The 26,129-nt window shown below is 41.7% G+C and overlaps 1 protein-coding gene across 1 annotated transcript in view; it reads left to right on the top strand.

Annotated features, from left to right (window-relative positions):
- CACNA1G (calcium voltage-gated channel subunit alpha1 G) overlaps window positions 1–26,129 on the top strand; it is a 428,561-nt gene that overhangs the window by 43,770 nt on the left and 358,662 nt on the right. The window contains exons 4-5 of the mRNA XM_063458969.1: window positions 12,272–12,431; window positions 14,520–14,811. Of these exons, the coding sequence (XP_063315039.1) occupies window positions 12,272–12,431; window positions 14,520–14,811 (452 nt within the window). The remainder of the gene's footprint in view (window positions 1–12,271; window positions 12,432–14,519; window positions 14,812–26,129) is intronic.

Genomic DNA, 26,129 nt, shown 5'->3' on the forward strand with positions numbered 1-26,129 from the left:
TTGTACATTTTTTTTCCAATAGATAAATGTTGACATTTTAGGGGATACATTCATTTGATTGATGAATGAAGGGAAAAAAGGCTTTGTGGATGAACTTCATCCATGCAATTAGTTTATTAGTTTATTTGTTATTGAATTGGCAGGAGCCCCCACTCCCTGAGCTGTGTGAGGATATGTGTGGGGTAATAATAATAATAATAATAATATGTAATAAGCATGACAATATCCGTGAATATTTAGGTATAACAATAAGTATACAATATGGCAACAGTTATGACACAATAACCATAATTAAAGATAGCTTAATAGCAACATATCCAGCAGCATTAATAGAATAATTGTTAGGAGTTACATGCAAAGTTACAAATAATTCCTCTAGAACTTAATTAACAGTTATATCCACATAGATGCATTTTTAACAATGTAATAGGAAACTTTCAGAATACTTGAGATTTCCTTCACACCCAGAATGCAACACAGAGCACAGCTTCCAGTCGTAAAAAAAAAAGAATCACAAAAAGAATTAACTCACTCACTGCTGGTTACAATTCTCACAGTCTAAACACGTAATATTGCAACTAAAAGTATGCAATGTTTCTCACACAAATAGTGTATTTAACTATTTCTTCCCTCCAGTAACCAAAAAGAATAATTGCTACCTAAGTTTTACCACTGCGGATGATTAACTTTTCTGATTAAAGATGAACTATCCCTAAATGTCAATATCTATGGATATTAGCTTGATATGCTAAACTTGGCAATTTTATCAGTAAATATATTATTCTTTATATTTTATCTGCAGATAAGGGATATGGAATTATATATTTCTCAGCTAAATATGATTTCAACAGTTTTAAATCTGATCAGCATTACCCAGGTTATTTCTGCTTTTAGTTATAAATAATTTATTTATATTAAATTAAACCAGCATATTCACCAGCTTTCTTGGTAGAATTTTTTTTTTTTAGTCTTGGAGATATAATCCCGTGATGGTGCTTGCAAGTAGAAAGTGTTTAGATAAAGAAGTGTAGAAATATATAGTTCTGCCTAGCAAAGTATTTTAACTAAGTCCCAGAATTTAAGTTGGAAAGAAGTTCAAAGTTCCAAGATTCAGTTGTAAAAGACAGTTACATGTATCCAGGGTGTGTTTCTTTGCCCGGTCTCATCCGATGATCTTACATCCAACTCTCTGGATCTGACCCATGATCTCTCTTTTTGATCTTTTCTTTCGATTCTAATTTTTAAATAAATTCTTATCTTAAGTTTCTTTAAATCACTACTTTAAAGTGATGAATGGGATTAGGTGGGTGTACCTTCTTCTACTGAAGACATTGATCAGTAGATGGAATTAAAGCATCACAATAATTTCTCATTGCAAATTCCAACAACCACTTTGTCTAAGGGGTTCATTGAATTTTGTGATGCAAATGACGTCACTAATGTCTTATCTCTATGACCCATCAATCAAGCTAACTGTCAAATTTCAAAAGATTTTGTGAGACTTGAAGTCTAGTTTTCTGGCTATAAAGTATATTTTTGACGCATTTGGACTTTGGTTCAACTCTCTCTTACAATGGGTAAGGAATCCCATTAAATTTAAAAAGTTAAATTAATTACTTAGGTAATATCTCTTTCAGATAATCATGTGTCTGTATAAGTAATACGTGACAACATGTGATATATATATATATATATATATATATATATATACACATGTATTTTACACACATTCAGATAATATTAGTTTAATAATATTGAAATGTATTCATTAGGATTCTATCCATGAATATTCAATATTATTAACCTGGTACTATTTGTATACGATTAAACATAATTATATGGTTAGTATATATATATATATATATATATGTGGCGGAACCAACCGCGCCACTGGGCAGTGGAGAAGCCTGTTTGCCTGCCACCTGCCTGCTGACTATGTCCACCTGGGAGATTTGACCCTTTAACCCCTTAAGGACACATGACATGTGTGACATGTCATGATTCCCTTTTATTCCAGAAGTTTGGTCCTTAAGGGGTTAAATACAGGATTTGGGCATGTTGTATTGTATTATGCTGCTACTGGCCCTTTAAGAACCATCTGGGGACATACTGTGGAGTTACTGGGTGGCCACCATTTCATGTATCAGAGGCACATGGTGAGAACAATGGATGAAGCACATGGTGAGAACAATGGATGGCGGCCATTTTAACTCACAGACACTGTTGTGACTTTTCTACACGGTGCCATCTCGCTGGTATTTGGTGCACAAAGACATTGTGCAGTAGTTTTAAACTATACAACAGGGGACACATTATACAGTAATTATTTTTTATATAATCTGTATATGTTCTGCGGAATCTGCATTAAACTGTATCTTCCAAACTACTGAACGGATCTGGGTGAATTTTGGATATGTGGTTCACCCAGATCCCCCGGTTCTGAGGATATATATGGGGTTATTGCATGTTCTGGGGGTCCCTGTGATATGTTTTATAAAACTGTATTTCTCTGCCTGTGATAATTATATTACCCATTGTGTTCAGTAATCATATCACAGGCAGAGGGGAGGATTTTGTTATTTGTGGCTGTGTGTATTGTACGTATTGATCGGTTGTTCTGTAAAACCCTGTGGGTAGTACTATGTTTGTGGATTGGGAATAAAAGAGGCTGTATGTGCCAGTACAGTGAGTTCTGCTTGACCTCAAAACGAAGTGTTGTCTCGTTATTGTGGGAATTGGATTGTATGCTGATTGCCAGGAGTGTAAGCTGATTGTATGCTTTTCCTATTCAGCTGTTTCCAGTATTCGTGTATTTCCTGTTCGGGAGTTGGTGAATTCATGTGTTTGCAGTTTGGGAGATTGGTGCTTACAGTAGCTGTCGGTGCATCTGGAAAGGGGAATATCGCCTAAACGTTTTTTAACCTCTTGTGTGCAAATCGTTCCGTTACAATATATATATATATATATATATATATATATATATATACATGCATGCATACATTGTATATGTGTGGGCTGGGCTCTTTAAACCCCTCTCCCCCTTTTTCTAAACACTCAGGTTTCTTGTAAGAATATACCTTATCTCTGGTAAATGTTTAGATAGTTGCATTACACAGTTTGGTTATGCAGTGAATGGAGTGAGAAAGAAACAAAAAAATGTGTCCGGGTTTTGCATTCTGTTACAAAATGGAGTCACATCTGCTAAGTAGTGACTTTACAGTATACATTTTTAATTTCAATCTTATCACAAAATGTCTGACAATACAATACCTAACAGCTGTGACATGGTTTACTTTGTAAGATTTGGGAAAGGACCTGGACACAAGTCCCCCACAATGTTAGGTGATAAAGAGCTGCATGCACATTAAAAGAACAAAAGCTGCAGGCATCAGCATCGCTGCTTGCCATTCTTTTCATACCCATCTACTGTTGTTTTGGGGTGGGTGTTAACGTACATAGATGGTATCTGATTTAGGGTGTGTGTCCCCATGTTCCTCTTACATTGCTTGCTCATTTGAGGCTAAAAAAAAGAGGTGATGAGAAACAGAGTTGCCACTGTTTTCTACTCCCATCACTTTAGCTGTGGGATGAGATGCTAATAAAAATTGAGGGTACCTCTCCAAATGTCTACTCCAAAATTTGGCATATGCATGCACTCTAGCTCCAAGATCTCACCCACTGTCAGCTAGATGGGGCCATTTAAATTTTAGAAGAACAGAACAGCATGGAACAGTGCTGCTGCTTGTTGTACTCTTTTGGGGTCTACATTACAAGACGGGCATCTTGTTTAGGGTCCTTCACCATACCCCTACGTGTGAGTGGTTAAAAATGGAAGTGACAGGAAACATAGCCCCCAGCTTCTTTCTAGGGAATGAGCCCATAGGATAGGAGTCTAATATTAACTGGGGGAGGTCTCCAGAAGTCCCCACTAGACTGTATGTTGGAAAACTGTTGTTAAGCCACATCATTTATTTGAAATAAAGAATTTTATCCAACTGAATTTTGTTGATGCATATAACTGAATAAAGTCCATGTTAACTATTCAGGAAAACTATTCGGACTTGCGAGTAAAAATGTAGCTCTGGTGAGTAGAAATGCACCTCTGGATGGTATGTTATCACTTGCAGTAGTGAGTAACTTTTAAGGCCTGGCTAGAACAATATGATAGTTTGCATTCTCCTTCTCATCAATGTATTTAAAAAAAAAAATATATATATATATATATATATATTGTGCATCTTTTACATACACTATGCATTTGTGCTGGATATTTTGTAACTCTGACGTGCACTTTGATAAACTCACCCCAAATTATGCTCAGCTACATCATCTGAGTGAAAGCATAATACCAATGTATGCCCTAGAGACACTATCATGTGAAGTTACAATGCCATACAAGAGGCATGGTCATTTCAGCTTTTTAAAGGACCACTACAGTCACTCAGGCCACTTCAACTCTATTACATTTTCAGGGGACAATGAGTCTGTATGTTTAACCCCTCAAGGTAAAACACTGCCATTTTGCAGAAAGTTCAATGTTTATCTTGAAGGGTTTAACACGTTGCTTGTGGTTTGTAACTAGAGGTACTTCCGTTGCACTGACTGATTAAACTCTGTCATGTGAACTTGCAGCTCATAGGAAAACACCACATTCAATGCTTTCCTATGAGAAGTACTCAAAGCGTGTGCGGTGCTTGCTGCTCATGCGCACCATGTTCCCAATGCTACCCTATAAGCAGCATTTAATTGGACCATTGACAAAGTAGTTACAGTGCTGGAAAAAAGGTAAATAAAACCTTGTTTTTTCAAATTAATTTTATTTTATGTAAAACAGGTGGGGGGACAGGACTGAATTTAACTAAGGACAGGTGCACTATTGTGTAGGAATACCGGTTGGTTCTCTTAACTCCAGAGTGCTCCTTAAGTGTGAATTTTCATAGATGGACTTGATTGGTCTGTGTCTCATTTTGGGTCATTTTAGCACCTAAACAGTTAAACTTAGGCCATGAAGGCCTCCCGTTTGTGAAATAGACACACCATGGTTTCTCATATGGTATATATTGTGCCTTAATGTTTCACCATTTTTTCACCAGTTAATGTCAAAGTTTGTGATAAAAAATGTTTTTGCATTGTTTTACACATTGCATTTTTGCTGGGTATTTTGCAAATCTTATGTGTGCCACTATGATACAGAAAACAAAAAACGAATGTGGTTTGCCCTTCAAAATTCCATCAATGTACCAATTGGTATGTTTAAATAGCTTTCCCAATGTTTCCCTAGTATTTGTGTGTGACAGATTCTGCACCAGAAATAGGGGTTAACTGGTGCAGGACTCCTAAACACTTAATCGTGCAAAAGAGCTAATCACCCCTGGCCCACTCCTGCTCTTCTCTAGCCCATTATATGGTGAGTACTCACTCTCCCAGTCACATAACAGTTCCAGAAGCCCCGGACATATGTATTATCTCTAGTGGGACCAGGCAAAAACTTCATGGAACTGTAAATTGGCCTGGTCCAGTGCGGTTGCCTGGTGAAACTATCAGCCATTCCTACTACCTCAAATTAACATCTTGGAGTGCGTTTTTTGAAGGGGCGGTAGAGGAGGGTCCAGCCAACAATTGCTACCTAAGAGCCAGGGGGAGACCCCCTTTTCCATTAAGAAAATTGACTATTATGGTGACTTTTGCTTGGCCTTGAACAGTCTTGAACTCTGTGCTGAATAGGGGTGTGACCTTAGCTAGACCAAACTTAATTTGATGATTTCTCAGGCTAGGCACATCTGGGTGCTTTTTGGACACTTTGCTTGAGGGAACAAGACCTATCCAGGGATGTATTATTTATATGTCTATGTTATGTTTAAGTTATGTTTTTATACTCTGTTTTGTTATTATGCCACCCTGGAGCTTAATAAAGGTAACTGTCAGTAATTAGTTTACCTCCTAGACTCTCCAAGGTGGTAACCCATTGTTCTTGTGTATGACCCCCTGCTGATGTTGTGCCTATAAAAATTGCAGTTTGTGACAATACAGTCCGTTTTTGTCCCCAGCACTATGTGTCATCTAGTGTCTCTGGGTGTTATAATCACTTTAGTGTGATTTTCTTCTGGACTAAGAAAAAAATACTAGAGGTACTCAGCCTGAGTAATGAGTTCAGCTACACTTGTCTCTAGTGAATTGATATAGGTGTGCCAGGTCTGGAAAATCTTCTTTACCTTATCGTCCTCAATCCAGTCTATTCTGAAGGTATGGAAAAGTTTGGCTTGCATTAGACCTATATTTGGAGCCTCCGGCAAGATCCACCTCTGTACAATTTATTTCCTAGATGTAGCTAGGACTGTGTGTATAAATGTGGTGTGAAATATGAAATTGGTAAGAAAAATACATATGATTAACATTTCTGGAGAAAGAGGTATTGATAGTGATGTTGGAGAGTAGGTTTGACTGTTTCCCCAGAACTTGCGCATCGGTTCAAGTTTATAGAGTTTAAGAAAGGCCAATAAAATTTCATATGGATGTGGATTCATAAGAATGTGCAGGTCCAAAAATTAGTTCAACAAGAGTATCAATAGTGTGTGTCCAATCTGTGCCACACATATGAGTTATGCTTGATTTAACAAATCTACTGTTTTGAAGGCATCTAAAAAAGAATTAGGGATTGTGTGAAACTTGTCATGAAGTTGATGATGCATGGACTTATTTTTAGTGGAGATATCTACACAATTCTCAATCCTTCCGCAGTTTTGATATTTTTTCTAGAAAAGGTTTGCTGAGAGAATATTATCAGCTAAGTTTCCATTTTAATCTAATTAGTTTCCAAGCTCAAATAGTAGAGTATAGGAGAGGAATTGACTTTACATGAGTTGGTAGATCCAGGTGTGGTGTGTGTAAGAGCTGGGAAATGTTTATGTTGAGGTGCATGCTTTGGTCCAGGACTGAGATAGGGTAAAGGTCTCTACCTGAGATCCAGTCCAGGGTAGGCATGTGCATGGGGAAAATATTCGGCTCGGTTCGGCATTCCGAAATTCGGGACTTAATCAATTCGGCACTTCGGCACTTCGACACTTCGGAACTTGGGCAACTTCCGCAACTTCGGCACTTGAACACTTTGGAACTTCGGCACATCGGAACTTCGCCACTTCTGAACTTCGGAACTCCAGCATTTCAGGTCTTTTGTTGCAGCCGCTTGGTAGATAACTACCTAATTCCCATGGTATTAGGGAGTTATCCAGCAAAAGGATGAAAGAACTAAAAATTACTTAGTATTAGTAAATTATGCCCCTACTCGCTATACCGCGAGTAGGGGCAGGTCTATTAAACAGTGAGCAGCCTGTGGCTGCTCACTGTAAAAAAAGAAAAAAGGTCCTATTGCTCCCCCAGCCCCCACCCCTGAGTGGCGGATGGGGGCCCTAAAGTAAAAAAGGGGGGGACCTATTGTCCTCCCCCCTGGCCCCCACCCCTGAGTGGTGGGTTGGGGCCCTAAACTAGAATAAGGGGGGGACCTAATGTCCTTCCACCTAAAGTCCTATACCGCGAGTAGGGGCATGTCTATTAACCAGTGAGCAGCCTGTGGCTGCTCACTGTTAAAAAATAAGATTAAAAAAAGGGTCCCCCCTCGCTGAGCGGGTGGGGGCCCTAAAGTAAAAAAAGGGGGGAGGACCTATTGTCCTCCCCACCGGCCCCCACCCCTGAGCGGCGGTGGGGGCCCTAAATAAAAATTGGGGGGACCTAATGTCCTCCCCCCTGACCCCCACCCCTGAGCGGCAGGTGGGGGCCCTAAATACAAATGGGTGGGACCTAATGTCCTCCCCCCTGGCCGCCACCCATGAGCGGCGGGTGGGGGCCCTAAATACAAATGGGGGGGACCTATTGTCCTCCCCCCGGCCCCCACCCCTGAGCTGTGGGGGCCCTAAATGAAAATGTAACCCCCCTCCCCCCAGGTGACTAGGGGTCCCCAAACCCCTAGTCACCCCCTCCCCAAAAAAATAAACTCCTACCTACCCCCCTCACCCTAAAAATAATGAGGGGGGACCATTTAACTAAGTACCTGTAAAAATAAAAATAAACTTACATTCGATGTTTTCTTTCTTCTAAAATCTTCTTTTTTTCAGCCCCAAAAAAGGCCAAATAAAAATCCATAATAACCGACGCAATAATAAAAAAAAAAACGAGCGCCCCAAAAAATATATCCATCTTCACCCTGCGAGGGCTCCGCGCAGACTGAGCTCTGCAGGGCGGGGGAAGGCTTATAAAGCCTTGCCCCGCCCTGCAATTAGGCTCAGAGCACTCTGATTGGTGGGTTTAAGCCATACAGTCAGAGTGCTCTGACAGGTAAATGAAGAGACTGACAGGTAAGTTTGCTGGTGATTGGTTGGTTTGGTTTAAAATAAAAATAAACAAAACAAAATTCCTTGCTCTTACTAGACATAAATAACTATCTGTAATTGGGTGGCTTTCCCACTTACCAATTTCCAAGAAAAACAAAATAGATTTCCAATAAACACAATTGTTCTCTCTCCTAGCTGGCTTTTTCTCCCTCTTTCTGCAGCAGGCTGCTCTCTTCTTATAAAGGCCTGTCTGCTAATTGACCAGCTACAGGTGAGTGTCAATTAATTCACATCTCTGGAACTCTTAAGTTAAATCCAAGTTCTGGTCTGTTACAGAGCAAGTAGTGCTGTTGGAGCAATGGCCCACCCTGCTCTCCAAATGCTCCGCACCAGGGACCCTTACTGTGGTTTGCAGAGTATCAGCAATGTATTTTGCAAACTTAACATGTCTCCCTGGGACATTTAACTGAAAAATCTCTGGCTGCTGTTTAGCAAAGCAGGCCTGATATATCTTCCTTCAACCACTATTCCACATTTTCGCTCACAATATCTACTGCAACACCCTGATATATACTTTTACTAACCACTTCAGAGAATACAATTAAGTTAGTTTGACATAAGCTGTCTTTCAAAAGACATGTTGATTGCTACTAATGATGTTCTTCACAATAAATTTCTCAATATTATCTATTAAAAACAATTCAAATTATTTCCGAACCAGGTATAATAAGCTTTCAGGACTATCATTTCAGAGCAGATATTTTTATTTAAATTTGAAAATGGGCACTACATTTGCCTTTCTCCAGTCATTATGATACTTTCCTGAAAGAAAATAATTTTGAAAGATTAAAAACTGCAGTTTGACTTTTACCATACTTGCCCCTCCAATATGTACTGATTGGTTAATAGTATCTGGCCTTTGGGTATTGTTCATATTAACCTTTTTTAATTGCTGTAACTCTTTGTTCTATGTTATCCAATCATGTCTGCTGTATGTTTTGGTAGTTATTGGTTCTTCTTTATTATACACTGAAGAAAACAAAGTATTCATCCCTTGCCATGGTCACAGAAATTCACTAAACACTTCCATAAGCAGTTCATGCTGGCTGCACCAGCTGGAGGTGCAGATCTCTGGGCTCCGAGGCAATAAAGAAAGCTGGCCGGAGAGGGAGATCTTTGATCACCTGGCCGGCCAGGTGATATTTAGGTAGCATCGTTCCTGGAGGATCCTTTCATCTGCCCAGTTGGATTCAGCCCATGGCCATTGCGTCCCAAAGGGCATTTGCATGTTTTGCCTGAGGACCAGTCCTGGCCTGATTGTGAACCTTCAGTATACATAGCTAGATCAAGAAATCTAAACCAGAACTTACTACAGTAAATCTGAACCATGAGTAATGCATACCACATTTGACTGTAACCTCAACAATTAATGGTGTTCCTTAACTTCTTCCCATACCGCATGTTCAGTACCCCGTTCCATGATGTATCATTTTATAAAAGACAGGTCATGTCAAACTAATTTATTGCGCTCTTTGAAGACATTAGTAGAAATACCCTTGTATGGTCGTCCACTGCTTATTTTATGCTGCTTTTAGTGAGTTACTTTTTAAACAAGCTTTGGTTACAGTTTCATTACCATTTTGACCTGTGTTGGGCGAGTGTGTCTCTGGTTTTCCTGCTAGTCGAGAACCTCTAGGAGGGCACGTGTAATGTTTCCCGACCTTCCCTGGGTAGGAATGCACTGCCGATGGAGTTAAGGTTTTCTCACTACAATCCAATACCTTACATACACAAGATAGGATAAATGATGAAAACAGGATAGGACACAGCACAAGTACCTGTGTATATCCTGTTCCCATTATCCTTTGCACCAATTAGAGACTCCAGGGGTCTTTCAGGTCATAACCCTAAGTAGACTCAAAATATAGAACAAACATATGTACAGTGGTTCACCTAAAGTGAAACCTGTGTACAACCTGGTCAATATTAGTAACAGTAGTACATTGTAGATGTTTCAAAATATAAAACATGTAACAACAACATAAGTATTCATAAAGGATCCTGCAAAAAAAAATTACATGACAAAGATATAAAGACAGCCTTATGAGGCTAAACTCCTATATCTGAATGTGGTTAAATCATGAAAAGTAAATCTAATAATGAGCTCCTCCAAACTATACTGATTACTGATATTAAAAATGGCAGCAAGAGAAAAAATTTACCAGAAAATACCAGTAGTTAGTAGAGTCTCTTGAAAGTAAAGGATAATTACCAAGTAGCCATTTCACTATTAGAAGTATGAGGAGAGAGAGGAAATACAGATTCTATTGCCTGTAAATAGCAGGCGAGGATTAAACTAGAAAGGCTCTCTCCCTTCAAAACTAACTAAACAGGCATAGGAGAATAAAGTCAAGAAAATAAATAATAAACAATCAAATCAACATAATTACAAACAGTTTTTCAAATAAAAAGTGAAGTGCCCCCCAAAAAACAAACTAGAACACCCGACACGTGTTTCGGTGCAGAACGACATGCACCTTCGTCAGGGTAAAACGATCCTGTCTTTATCTCTGTCTTTATCTCTATTTTGTATGAGATCCTTTATGAATACTTATGTTGTTACATGTTTTGTAACTGTTACTAATATTGTCCAGGTTGTACACAGGTTTCCCTTTAGGTGAACCACTGTACATATTTTTTTGAGTCCAATACCTTAGCAAACTTATATCACACTTGAGTATGAAAATAGTAACATTTAATGTTAAAGGGTTGAATACACATGAGAAAAGAAGGTGTGCCCTCTGTCACCAGAGATTAGATATTGCCTGTATACAAGAGACCCATTTTAAAAGTCCTGTTGTCCTTAGCATCTTCTCAGCGCATTACCTTACACAGTTCCACACCTTGTCAAATACTAAATCTAAAAGAGTAGCCATCTTTATACATAGGGATGTAGATTTCTAATTGCAGACGAAACTAAATGATGATCAGGTAGATATATTGTTTTAATTGGCCTGATTAATAAGTATATTTGCATCAGTATACTTGGGGTTTTTCCAACTCTCAGGACTATTACCATGCAGCTGCCCTAGCTTCTGCTTTCGCTCATTTTTTTACAATTGGAAATTCATTATTGGGTTAAGATGGAAAATTAGCTCCTTAAACCACATCTTATATCCAATCTCCTTAGGCTGCCTGGGAAGCAGCAGCCCCCCCAACAACTTTACACTTCTATATTTGGGGCAAATACAGAGCTCAGATTTCCCACTTTTGACTTTACCTTACCACCTCCCCATTTTTAATCATAGAGCATGGTATGGCTGGTGCTCTCTCCACTTGTGACACCTTTTACAGAAGCCTGCACTCCTTGATTTTCAGGCCCTCCAGGAAAGTTACAGTTTAGCCAAGGGGTCCAGATATTATTACTTTCATTTCCTTCATTCTCAGTTGAGGAGGGGGATGATGAAGTGGGGAGTTAATGATTGTATTCCTTTGGAACAGGCCTGCATTAAAAACACTTTGTCCCTGGGTTATAAACCGATCTTCATGTGCTCATGTCCACGCACATCCTTTTGTCATTCCTCAATAGCTGGGATTTGGATTATTGGATTTGCAATGCATATTCTCACTACTCAGGTTAAACTTGATGGTCTTTAGTCCTTTTTTTTTTAAACCTAGACTTCTATGTAACTATGTAATATATGAAAGTGTTAATAAGATATTTTTAAATAATAATATTTATGGAATAAAATGTAGTACAAATAAGGACTTTAGAATATTTAAAAGTTATAGTTTTGATCCAAATCTGAAATGAGATACTATTTTGGATATTTTAAATGATATAGGTAAAATGAAATTGAAGCTATTCAGTTCATTTGTGGGGGGTGATTATCAGCCACTGCATATTATGTTTATTATTGTACAATTACAAATCTTTTCTTATATAGGTATGCGCATTCTTGTGACTTTGCTGCTGGACACGCTGCCAATGTTGGGGAATGTCCTCCTTCTCTGCTTCTTCGTCTTCTTCATCTTTGGGATTGTCGGTGTTCAACTTTGGGCTGGCCTGCTGAGAAATCGTTGTTTCCTCCCTGAAAACCTCAGCCTGTAAGATACAATTATAAAAATAAATAAATTGGAAATCAATGTAATGACATGACGAGCACAACATGAATGGCCTTTTTTTCCTCACAATATGCACATATGTCAGTGTGCATGGGTTTGACTGGTGGAGAATGCTGGAGTTGCTAGGTGTGACGTCATATGTCTCTGCAACCTTCATCAGTATTATATGCACAACATGATTGAGCACTCATAGAAATCTGTGCATGGATAAAGTACCCTGAGTCTCTTTCCAATGACCCCAGTGCCATCAATAACAACTTGTGTATGTTATAAATGACACAAGTCCTGGTCCCCGTTGTTGCTTGGAAAATGCTTCAGGGACTTCATACATGCTGGCAGCCTGGGCAAACCCAGATCCTCAGTCCATTGGGAATTTGTCCAGGGCTGAAGTGCATTATGTGCACAAACTCACTAAGTGCTAAGTTAGCAAAGGCACTGCAAAATGTTCATCTGTAAATTGCCTTGGTGGTGGCAGCTTTTGATACTGGAGATAAGTGTGAGTGTGATGGATTTTATTTCATTTTTTGGGGTCTATTGCAATCAGTAATTTTTAACAATTTTACCTTGAATAAGAAAGCATGCCTGGGAGTGCTAGTGTTTGTGACAGAGGCTATCAATTAAATGGGCTCTGAAAGGAAACTCTCACTTCTCTATAGAGTAGCATAGGAATATTTCCTCTCAAGTCTCAAGAGAAGTGAAAATTCCCTGTCAAAGCATTGTGATTGATTGGCTTACAAGCTAACCATTTAGAGCGCTCTAACTGAGCTTTCAAAGCATGATAATTTCTTTAAAAGGCATTCTTCCGCCTTGAAAATGCATTCTGTTTGGAGTGAAGCTTGAGGATGACTTTTTTTTTGTTTGTTTTTTTAATGCATCATTATTTTTATTTTTTTTCACCATTTTTTTTTTGCAATCTGGTTCTTTTTAAAAAATAAAAAAAAACATTACCATGTTTTTTTGTGATCCGGTTCTGTTTTTAATTTTAATTATTACATTGGTTATTATGGATTTTGATTTGGCCTTTGTAATGCTAAAGAAAAGAAAATATATGAAAAAAGATTTTCAAAGCTAAACATGCATTTTAATTAATTTCTCATTATCTTCTTTTCTTCAGTCCCCCTTATTACATTTGAAGCCTCCACCTGATGATTACTATTGTGGTACAGGGGGGCCAGCCCAGGTGCCCACTGTATTTTATTAGCAACTGGACAGCAATAGCTGCCTAGTTGCTGATTTTTGTATTACCAGTCAGCAGCCGCTAGCTACTCTCTGTTCAGTACATATAACCCCACCTGCAGCATGATTGATCTGGGCATTAAACCTTCAAATTGGGGTTTAACCTCTTTTGGATCAACAACAGTAATAAAGATGTGTCAACGGCTGAACATAAAGGAATTGAGTATTTTTGTCAAGATACATTTACCAGAGCCTGTGACAGCTTTTAGACATGTTTCTTTGTTAAAAAAAAAAAAATGAAATTTAGCAAAATTTAGCAAAATAGCAGCAATATGTGAATGTTTTAGGAGTGGAGCAAAGTGGGCCGAGCTGTGGGCTTCGATGGTGGTAAACACTGCCATGACTAAATCATGCTTGACTATCTGCCTGAAAAGCCCCCCCCCCCAAACCAAAATACATTAAAAAAAACCAACAATAACAAAAAACCATCACTGAACTCCCCATATAGTTTTGTAAGCTAAAGGATTGCATTGGCTATTTTGTTGATGAATGAGAACTCACTGCAGAAGCTGTAAATCCTATGGATTGTATTACTTGTAAGAATATGAAAGGGGAGTGTGGTTTTATTGATTTCTTTTGTAAACTTTATTTAAAAAATATATATTAAAAAGATTTGTAAACACCAGACTGAAATGTCCTTATATTTTTTTTTTGCCACATTCTGTTCATGAGAATTGTTTTATATTCTTACTATTGCTGTGTTATTTTATTATTTTATTGTTTTTTCTGTATTATTGTATTATTTGTTATATTTAGAATATATCTAAGTGTACATTTGAGCATCTTTTCAGTCTTAAAAGCATGCATATTTACATCTATGTCTTTCAATTTTAGCCCTATTTCATTCGAATTGGAAAGATACTATAGGACTGAAAATGAAGATGAAAATCCATTTATCTGCTCCCAAACAAAAGAAAATGGGATGCAATACTGCAGGAACATCCCTGTACAAAGAATGGAAGGCCTTGAGTGCATTTTGGATTATAATTCATTTAATTACTCCACTAATACCTCATGTGTAAACTGGAACCAATATTACACAAACTGTTCTGCAGGAGAACACAATCCCTTTAAAGGTGCTATTAATTTTGACAATATTGGATATGCCTGGATAGCAATATTTCAGGTAAGATTTTCATATGTGTACATTTAATAATTTTAATGTAGCTACTTTACATAAACAAAGATAAAGATACAATAAAGCTAAGGGAATAAAGGAGTTTAAGTAAACTTGGGGGCAAACTGGAAACTTTAGATGGGGTTATACCCTTAAGTCCAAATGCACTATGGCCAGAATTCACGTCACCAAAGTGGTTCATGGTAAACAGTCCCCAAAAAGCTTGGTGCATGCATGTCAGACTTAGAGTTGCTCTGGGTCTGTCAAGACTGCCTATTATCAGTAAACTCCTGAATAGTTCACCCATTTGCTCAGTGCCCTAAAAATATTCTGTGCAGTATGTATGAGTCTTTTGATGCACTTGCGCTACACTGTTGGGGACATGTACAAAACCTCATGTGAGTGGGACAGGAATCTGAATGTGGGATGGTTCCACTGAATTTAGGACATTAAGAAGTATGCCCTGGACAAACATCTGCTTGTGGGCCATCTACTGTTATATATCAAATCTTCCACCACTGGGAGGACCCAAATTATCAAGGGACGAAACGAGGGTGTAGGAATCAGTCTAGTAATGCCACAGATAGCATGTTATCTGTGCCCACACACAGTGCTACTCAGGGGTACTGAACCGTTGTTGTGGAACCTATGCCTACTTATTTGATTCACCGTTTGTTACATAACTATGAGTACTAGTTTTATTGACTTACCTTTTTAGCGCCACAGAGTATGCATTTTAATTATACAAACAGCACTGAAAAGGTTCCATATGTATATAAAAGGTTATTCCTGGATATAGGTGACGTATGGTGACAGAGTATATACAGCTCAAATGCAGCCAATCATGTTTGGGTAGATGGCAAACATGAACTGAAAAAGAAATGCTTCCCTGGCACATATGATATAGGGTGTTTGTGGTGTAGTATATGTGTCTAGGGGAAGTCTGTGTGTGTTTGTTTGAATGTCTTCAGGCTATTATGTGTAATAAAGCTTGTGTGTATGTGTAGTAAGTGTGTATGTGGTGGGTTTAATGGATGTTGTGCGCATGTAGGTGGCTTGCACAATTCAAGCACCATCTATAACCACTACAGAGTGCTGTAGTGGTAAATGTGCCAGCATTAGACAAGTATCAAAGAAAGTGCTTGGGCTCTTCTAAAAATTATATTTGATTCAAATTGTTCTTAAAGTGCATGTGTAGCTCTAAACAAAAAAAGTGTATCTAACAATCACATACTCGTGTACAAACAACAAAAGTAAAGTGCACACAGTGCATTAAAAAATAAGTGGACAATACTCCCCCAAAATAACAAAGTTTCAAATTGAAATACTCCCGTTATATAACTTTAGAAATGTTGCTTTGCCTTCATTTAGTAGCGGGAATTTCAGATGGGAGTGTGCCCTTTTATACAGGCCTGGAAATGCTGATATTCAGCATTTTTGTCCAACAAAAAAGTTACATTTTGAAGGTGCAGTATGTAAAAAAAAACAGATAATAAATACAGAAGTGCTTATAACCATTCGTGGTATAGAGTGGTGTACAGGCTCTATAGAAACAGCATTTGCGAGTCCTCTTCTCTGGTTCATAGAAATAGCAGCAGGGATTCAGACACAAGTAGCATTTTCATGCAAGAATAATTTAATTAAAATAAAGCATACAAACAGCGCTATATCAAAACAACCCTGGCTCCGGGGATTTAGCTGCCGTTTGGACTGTTCCAGTTATTGCTTAGCGCTGAATAACCTTTAGCTTTTTCTATATCAAAACAAGCCAGACCTTTGGGTGAAAGAAGTGTTAGCATTTGCTAACATTTTCATGCCTGGAGTCCTCTCTAAGAGAGATCAGCTGACACTCTCAGTCAATGAGTTGACTCCGTGCTGCACAGTTTATGGAATCTCTGCCCCCATTGCAAACCCTGTGCAGGCCTCCACACACAGTCACACACACAGCATTTTACAACTATTTACACACAGACACATGCACACACCTTGACACACAATGATACACACACTGTCATATACACAAATATGAACAATGGCACAGTCACACAGATACACACTGGCACATATACAGATGCCCACACTGGCACATACACACAAATATGCACACTCTTGTACGGATTAAACTTTGACGTTTTGTGACAGATGAAACCACATGTAAGACACTTGACCACATCGACTATTTTCAATTCTCTTCTTACTGATCACTTGTACAATATTATCAGATGTAAATTTTGAAGGGGCTAAGATGTTTTTCGAATTGGGGGCCCTTCTGAAGGTAACTCTGGGAACATCAGAGATGCAAAAAGATAAACAAGGGTCCTTAACCCCTTAAGGACCGGACTGTTTTTGCGATGTTGTACATTTGCGACCAGGCTGTTAGGATCGGGACAGGGATCCAACACGCAGTGTACAAACAGTAGCCAGATACGTATACCGGACCTTAGAATGGCCGGACTAACGTAAGTAGTACTGAGAGAATAGTCAAAGACAAGCCGAGGTCGAGGGTAACAGAAGGCAGGAGAGCGAGAGACAAGCCGAATCAAGGATACAGAGGTAAGCAGAGTAGAATAAGCAAGCCGGGTCAAAACCAAAGGGAATAAGCAGAACACAAGCACTGAGTGACTAGAACAAGCTAGAACCACGACAGGGCAATGAGCTGACGAGAGAAGCTCCGTTAAATACCCTGTTCCGAAAAGTAACCACGCCTCTGAGGCGTCCTGATTGGTCCTGCAGCATTTGACTGACAGGTCGTTCCGGTAGTCTCCTGACGACTTCCGGACGTGAAGCTGTAAAAGGCAGTCACTCCCTCGCGGCCGGCTTTGCACGACCGGATAGACCGCGAGGAAGGAAGCCATCAGACCGTCCGGATGAAGGAACTGCTAAGTCTCTACCTCTTTCGGAGGTAGAGACCACAGGTACCCTGACCCAGGCATCTTTTTACACTTTTGTGGTGTTTGTGTTTAGCTGTAATTTTCCGCTCTCTCATTTACTGTTCCCATATAAATTATATATTGTTTTTTTCAGGACAAAAGGGGCTTTCTTTACATACCATTATTTATATAATCTCATGTAATTTAATTAAAAAAAATGAAAAAATATGATGAAAAATTGAAAAAAATACATATTTTTTTACTTTTATGTGAAAAATCTTTTACTCATCTACAAAAGCGAATGAAAAAAACTGCTAAATAGATTCAAAATTTTGTCCTGAGTTTAAAAATACCCAGTGTTTACATGCTTTTTGCTATTTTTTTGCATGTTATAGGGCTATAAGTACAAGTAGGATATTGTGGCTTCAAAACATACATTTTTAAAATGTATCAATAGTGACATTGTAACACTATTATCTGTCATAAATCGCTGAATAACACCCCACATGTACATATTTTTTTTAAAGTAGACAACCCAGGGTATTCAATATGGGGTATGTCCAGACTTTTTTAGTAGCCAGTTAGTCGCAAACACTGGCCAAAGTTAGCGTTCATATTTGTTTGTGTGTGAAAAAAGTTAAAAACTAAATTGAACGCTAATTTTGGCCAGTGTTTGTGACTAAGTGGTTACTAAAAAAGACTGGACATACCCCATTTGCAATACCTTGGGTTGTCTTCTTTTGCAAATGGTATGCCATCATGGGGGTAATTCTCATTCCTGGGCTACCATACGCTCTCAAAGGCAACGTAACCAACCTGGCCATTTTCAATGTAAAAATATTTGACCCATATATTTGACCCTGTAACTTTCAAAGACGCTATAAAACCTGTACATGGGGGGTACTGTTATACTCAGGAGACTTTGCTGAACACAAATATTAGTGTTTCAAAACTGGAAAATGTATCACAACAATTATATCATCAGTAAAAGTGCTGTTTGTGTGTGAAAAATGCAAAAAAAGTCACTTTCACTGACAATATCATCGCTGTGATATGTTTTACTGTTTTGAATCACTAATATTTGTGTTCAGCGAAGTCTCCCAAGTAAAACAGTACCCCCCATGTACAGGTTTTAGGGTGTCGTAGAACGTTACAGGGTAAAATACAGTGATAGCAAATTAAATTATCTGGACTTTCGGCCTGGGTTGGCAGGCAGGTCCCTTAAATTGCAATCAATAAAATAACTTAATTATGTAAAAATATTACATAAATACGCACGTAGAATTTAAATATATATGCATATTTATATATTTGAAGCCTACGTGTATATTTATATAATTATTTATGTAATTTTGTATATGGACATATGAATAGTTCGTATTCTTTGTATTTATTTATATATACATAGATATATATACAATTTCATTCTAATAGATATATATCGTATAGATATATAATTTTTTTAAAAAAAATTTATTATTATTTTTACATGTTTAATTTAATTTAAATTACTTATTATTTGTATTTTATAATAATATATATACAATATATATAGTTATTATATATATTATATATACGTGTGTAATTTAATTATAAGTGTATTTTTATATTAATATATGTACATATTAATATAAAAATACACTTAGCATGACATTATATATATATGATATATAGACATGTCTATATATCATATATATACACATATATAATAATATTTTTTTTTTATTAACTTTAACTTTAATTTTTTTTCTGATTTTACACTGGCAGGGAGACTGCCTTTCCCCCTGCAGGCAGACACATGGACACCTATTGTGACCATGTGGTCGCCCTGTTGAGCGATCACATGGCCACAGGGGTCCTAATCCGCCATGGGGAGACTGTCTGGGCTGCAGGCAGTCTCCCCACAACGGGAGCACCGCCGATCGCCGCCGGGGGAACGACGGCGATCGGGTTAGTAAATCCTAAAGTTAGGACGGTTCAGGACCGTCATCGGTCGGCAATGGAAAAATGCCGATGATGGTCCTGAACCGTCGTCCGTCCTTAAGGGGTTAATCAGGATGGGCCAGTATTTGTGAAATATATGTATAATTTCATCATAGCCTCTATTGAACAAGGTTGAAAACCTTATATATTTTTGTCTCACCTACTTTATGTGAGAAAAATAGCATTTTTATTATTTATTATTTTACGCTAACACTTTAGACCCTGTGTGTAATACTGTATTGCAAGATAAAGGACATCGTATACTGTCTAAAGCTTTTTATTTCCCCAATATTTTTATAAAGGATGAACAAATAAGTGAATTTTTTTTTTTTAAATTTACATATTTTACATTTTTAAGTTTGTCTGCAAAGCAGTCTATACACAAAACTGCTTTGTCATGCCTCCCAACTCGGGCCAGTCTCAATTTTTGGGTGCTCTCCTGCCATCCTGCTTTAGTTACCTGGTATCCCACATCTAGTGACACCAAGGAACTGTCCCCGAGCAGCACAGCATGAGCGCATCAGCATCAGAGCTCCCTGCATGGTCCTGAGAGCTAGGGGGTCAGCAAAGCTGCTTTTCAGGTGCCACGCCAACCTCTTTGTTGAATTGGCTACCACCTTTTTGTATGAGACAAATCCATTTTCCAAGTGGCCCTGCCCTTTGTAGGTGTGTTTAGGGATGCAACTCACATCACTGTCAACGCGCCCTCAAAACTCATCCCACCCGTACAGACTTACAGAGGCCACATGTTGTGAGTTATGGTGTGTTATTATATATTTATATATTGCTAGCTATGCATCCCTTTTTTCTAATAAATATTATGTTAATATTTTTTCCAGTCAAAAAGAGCTCGGTAGTGAAGGGGTTAAGGTACGTAAATGGGGGATAGTAATTTTTTTCCTAGTATTTTAAAATATATATCTATATATATATATATATATATATATATATATATATATATATATATATATATATATAGATATATATATATAGATATATATATATATAGATATATATATATATTTACCCCCCCCCCCCTTATTACCTTGATCCAAGATGGGGTTACATGCTGATCCATTGGTCAGAGCCTCTGGTCTGCACTTCCGGTGGGTGTAAACCATGTGTATTTCTCTCTCGAGTTCCAGCATTAATAGTATTAAAACATTGCCATGGTACCATATGTTGTTTAAATATAGATTTATTTTACTACTCCTCCTTTTTCACATCCATTGGTCACTTCTAATTTGCTTTGTGAATAAAATCAAGATGGTTGTTCCCTAACTATCAATCAAGCTTTTTTCCATCATTCCTCCTTTTTTGACACCACAAATGGAACCAGTGTCGTACACACGACCCACGAGGCCCCGGTGCAAAAATTGATCTGTGGGCCCCCGCCCCACCCAGTGCTTACTCTGCGCGGGCCGGGGCTGCTACATATGGCGGTGGGCACCTGGCGGCGGGCACCTGGTTTACTGAGGGTTAATCCAGCCTCTAGTAGCTGTCACTGACTTCCGCTAGAGGTGCTTCCGCGATTCTGACTGTGAAAATCACAGTGAGAAGACGCTGGACATCCACAGGAAAGCATTAAGTAATGCTTTCCTATGGGAGGTTTGAATGCGCGCAGAGCTGAGAGGCGGATTGAGTGGAGACAGGGCCGGTGCAAGGATTTTATGGGTACAGAGGCGAAGATGTATTTTTCCGCCCCTCCCCCCCCCATTCAAAAATAACATCTTCACCTATGTGCCTCTTAACCAGCCCCTCTCCCCGTCCATTATTGGTCCCCTCCCTTCCCTGTCCCTTAGTGTTCTTCTGACAGTCACACACACTCAATGACAAACACAGAGACTCACTGATCTGACACACACACACTGATTGACACTCATTGACAGACACACTGATAGTCACACACAGACTCAATGACAAAGATACTCACTGATTTGACAGACACTCACAAACACACACTGACAGACACACACATACACTGACACACTCACATGCAACACTCACACAATCACTCACAGACACACATACACTCACTCACGCACACACTCACAGTCACTCACAGACACACATACACTCACTCACGCACACACTCACAGTCACTCACAGACACACATACACTCACTCACGCACACACTCACAGACACACATACACTCACTCACGCACACACTCACAGTCACTCACAGACACACAGACACTCACTCACACAGACACACACACACTCACTCACAGACACACAGACACTCTCACACACAGACACTCTCACACACAGACACATCACATACATTCACAAATTATTTTAATACATAAGTAATATCCACCCAGCCTCCCTACCTGGAGAGCTGGTGTGGATCATTCCCTGGGGTCCAGTGGGGCTGCTGGGCGGCGTGCGGCAGTGCTGCGATCAGGCGCTGCGAGGGAGCTCTAACCTCTCTGCTCTGCTCCCTCGCGCGCTGTCTGCTGATGCCGCGGGAGCCGGAATATGACGTCATATTCCGGCTCCCGCGGCATCACTAGACAGCGCGCGAGGGAGCAGAGCAGAGAGGTTAGAGCTCCCTCGCAGCGCCTGATCGCAGCACTGCCGCACTGGGGGCGGAGATGGTGGCCGGCAGGAGGGAGAGCTTCCCTCCTGCCGGTCACTGAAATCTTGCGCCCCCGGAGCCGGTGCGCCCTAAGGCGGCCGCCTGTGCCGCCTTATGGACGCGCCGGCCCTGAGTGGAGAGATCCCCAGCGCCAAGGGAGTCCGGCGCTTGAGAAAGGTAAGTGCTGAAGGGGTTTTAACCACACACACTCTCCCAAACAGACGCATACACACTAGCTAACAGACGCACACATTTACTGACAGACACTCAGTGACAGACATACACACTTACTGACAGACACACATACACACTCACTTACAAAACATACACTCTCACTGACAAACACACACTCACTAACAAACACAAAACAGACTCACTAACATACACACACAAACAGACACACACAAACTAACACACTCAGTAACAGACACACACAGTAACACACACACACACTCACTGACACACAAACTAGCACACACACACTTACACTCACTAGCAGACACACACTTAATAACATACACACACAAATTAACACACAACTAACACACTCAGTAACAGAAACACACACACAACAGTAACACACACACACACACACACTCTATGACACACTTACTGACACTCACTTGCAGACACACACTCAATTACAGACACACACAAACTAACACACTCAGTAACAGACGCACCCAGTAACAGACACACACACAGTAACGCACTCATTGACACTCTCTGACACACACACTAACACACATACACACTCGCATTTTTTAAAAAATTTAATCCCCCAGCCTCCCTACCTTTGGGAGTGCTGAGGGGATTACAGCTGTCCCTCAGGTCCAGTGGGGCTGCTGGGCGTCCGGTCCTGCAGGTCGCAAACTGCTTACTGATGGCGGAGCCGGAGTGATGTCATATTCCGGCTCCGGCATCACTGAAGCCCATGGATCAGCGCAGTCAGGGGAGTGGGCCTTGACAGAGCCAGGAGTAGGCAGGGGAGTAACCAGTTAAAGGGGCGTGGTTATTGGAAAATGGGGGCTGGATAATAGGAGTATATTAAGCGGCCATTTTATGAGTAACGGACATTTTAACTAAACTGACACTTACCTGGTAATTGTTTTGGCAGGTCTGTGTTGGTTTTTTCTTTTGTCTTTCAGATCATGGCATCAATGGAAGAAATCCTGGAGGGAGTGAGAGCTGCTGTGCGGGATAGAGGACTGGCCTGGCTTCATGAGCAACTGGGGGCTCAGGGTCCCCCCCCTGCAGCCCCTGCGGCGGCTGCACGGCGTTCCATGAGGAGGGCGAGACCGCCCCAGCGGCTGAGCCCAGGCATGGAGCCTGAAGTCGGCAGACGGAGGAGCCCGTCGGCGGAGTCTGTTAGGGCCCTGGATGAGGTAGCGGGCCCCAGCGGAGTGGAGAGACCGCGGCCGGCACCGTCTGTTCGACGCGGTGCTGGCCGGGCGCGGGCAGCAGCTAGGCCGCGGCCTACCACGCGGTGTGCGCCCCGCCGGGAGGCGGCAGGCGGGACGGTTGCGGCTGGAGCCAGGGAGCAGAGCGGATCGGATGGAGGAAGCAGTGAGCGGCCCGGTGAGTCAGGGAATGGCGCTGGGGCCGGGCAGCGGGCGGGGGGCAGAGCGGAGGCCTCTAGAGGACAGGCGGTCCCCCTGATGGCAGGGGGAGCCCCTGTGCAAGGGGACACAACGGGGGCGGCCTCTAGTGGGGCCAGGTGCAGCACAAGGGACGCAGACGGCGGGTCCGCCCAGCCAGGTACCTTGGGGCCGGCAGGGCCTGCGGCTTTGGTGGACCGGAGGCGCCAGGACAGACAGGTGGAATCCCCAGTTCACAAGGCGGCCCAACAGGGGCCAGGTTCAGCGGGTCGGGATAGCTCCCAGGAATCAGCCCAGGGCATGGTGACAGGACGGGCTGGGAGAGAACGGGAGGGCCACAGGGGCGGCTCCCAGGGACGGCGGGGTCTCTCGCGGAGCCCTAGGCCGCATCGCAGCAGGGAGCAGCGCGGCGTCAGTGCCAGGCATGACAGGAGGCGGGCTGACGGGTGGAGGGGTAGAGAGAGGAGCAGGTCATCAAGCAGGCTTAGCAGGAGGAGATCGGTTTCAAGGGAACGGAGGTGGAGGCAGCGGCGCAGTGCGTCTGGGTCATCAGGCAGGAGCTCGCCAGGTCAGCGGCGCAGCGCTTACGGCCGGGAGGGCCAGGCAGGGAAGCGGGACATGGTGCGGAACTACAGGCAGGAGCATAAGGAGGTTGGGCGGGTATGTGATCATGTGGACACACTACCCAGGTGTCGTTCTCCTTGCAGGTCTCGCAGCACTACACCCGCGGTCCTGAGGCAGGGCCAGGCTGACAGGAGTCGGCGCCAATCGGATGCTCCAGAGCCAAGCATGGCGGACGGAAGGGAAACGAACCCACGGCCTTCTGCGGCTTCGGGCTCAGGCGGTGAGTCAACTGTTGCACCACACGCAGGAACACTATTGACTTGTTTAAAATCATTCTTAGATTCATGGGCGGGTGGGAAAATGGCTTCACCTCAGTTTGGGAGAGTGTGGACGTGTGAGAAGGGACAAGGGTTGCCGGGTAGGGCCGTGGGTCCCACACAGGATAGCGAGGTGGGGTTATCTGTGTCCGAATCTGTTAAGGAGTCGGGGGAGACGGTTGGTATTGGGGGCGAAATTACCGACGCTGCGCGGCAAAACGTGCACGTGTCTTTCTCAGGCCCATTAGGTTGTCATCTAAAAATGGACATCAAGGAGAAAATTTGGAAAGGTGAGTTTGTGGAGGTTTTTTCTTTACTCCCGCTGGAGGAGTTTTTAGACATGAAGGAGGAGGACAAGAAAGACGCGAAGAAGGAGGAGGAGGAGAAAAAGCGTAGGTATCGGAAGATTCCTAAAACATTTGGGAACTGGCTACGGGCCTTTTGTATCCTGGCCAGTGTGATAGGGGAAAAGTCGCCGGATAAATGCTCCCAACTGTTCTGCTACTTAGACGGGATTGGGGAAGCGTACCGTACTTATGGCGGGGTCGCCTGGTGGCGGTACGACGAACAGTTTCGCCAGAGGTTAGCGGCGAATCCCAGCATGCGGTGGGATCAAATGGACCTCCCCCTCTGGATGCGGCTCATGATGGCGCAGAAGGCTGCGCCCTTTCACGGGACGGCCGGTGCGGCCCCTGGGGGACCTGCATCGGCCGGGCAAAAGAAAGGCTTCTGTTGGCTCTTTAACGAGGGCCAATGCAAGTGGGGAACGGCGTGCCGGTTTAAGCACGAGTGCTCCGGTTGTGGGGGGGCCCATGGAGCCAGTAGGTGTTTTAAGCAAGGTAAGTCTGCACCAGGAGGGGGAGCCAATGGAGCGGCGGCCCCCTCCGCTGCCGCGGGGGGCAACCCCAGTGAAAGTAGGCGAGATGCTACCGTGGCTAAAACAGTACGGTAACCATCAGGACGCCGAATTCTTATGGCAAGGCTTTACGGAAGGTTTTTCAATACCGTTTCAGAGTAGGGATGTGGGGAGGTTATGCAGTAACCTCAAGTCGGTGGGGGAACACCCGGGAGTTGTGCGGGACAAGTTGCTGAAGGAGGTGCAACTGGGTAGGATGGCAGGGCCGTTCGAGGCTCCGCCGTTGCCTGACTTGAGGGTGTCCCCGCTAGGGGTAGTCCCCAAGAAGGAGGCGGGTAAGTTTAGGTTGATTCATCATTTATCATTCCCGAAAGGAGTGTCGGTAAATGATGATATCGATGAGGCCCTGTGCTCCGTATCGTATGCATCATTCGACCATGCTGTCGAGTTGGTTCGGAGAGCAGGGCGAGGGGCCTTGATGGCGAAGGTGGATGTGGAGGCAGCATTTCGGCTCCTTCCTATCCACCCAGACTGTCACCATTTGTTGGGGTGCCTG

Source organism: Pelobates fuscus, chromosome 6, assembly GCF_036172605.1.
Source record: "Pelobates fuscus isolate aPelFus1 chromosome 6, aPelFus1.pri, whole genome shotgun sequence".
Classification (NCBI taxonomy): Eukaryota; Metazoa; Chordata; class Amphibia; order Anura; family Pelobatidae; genus Pelobates; species Pelobates fuscus.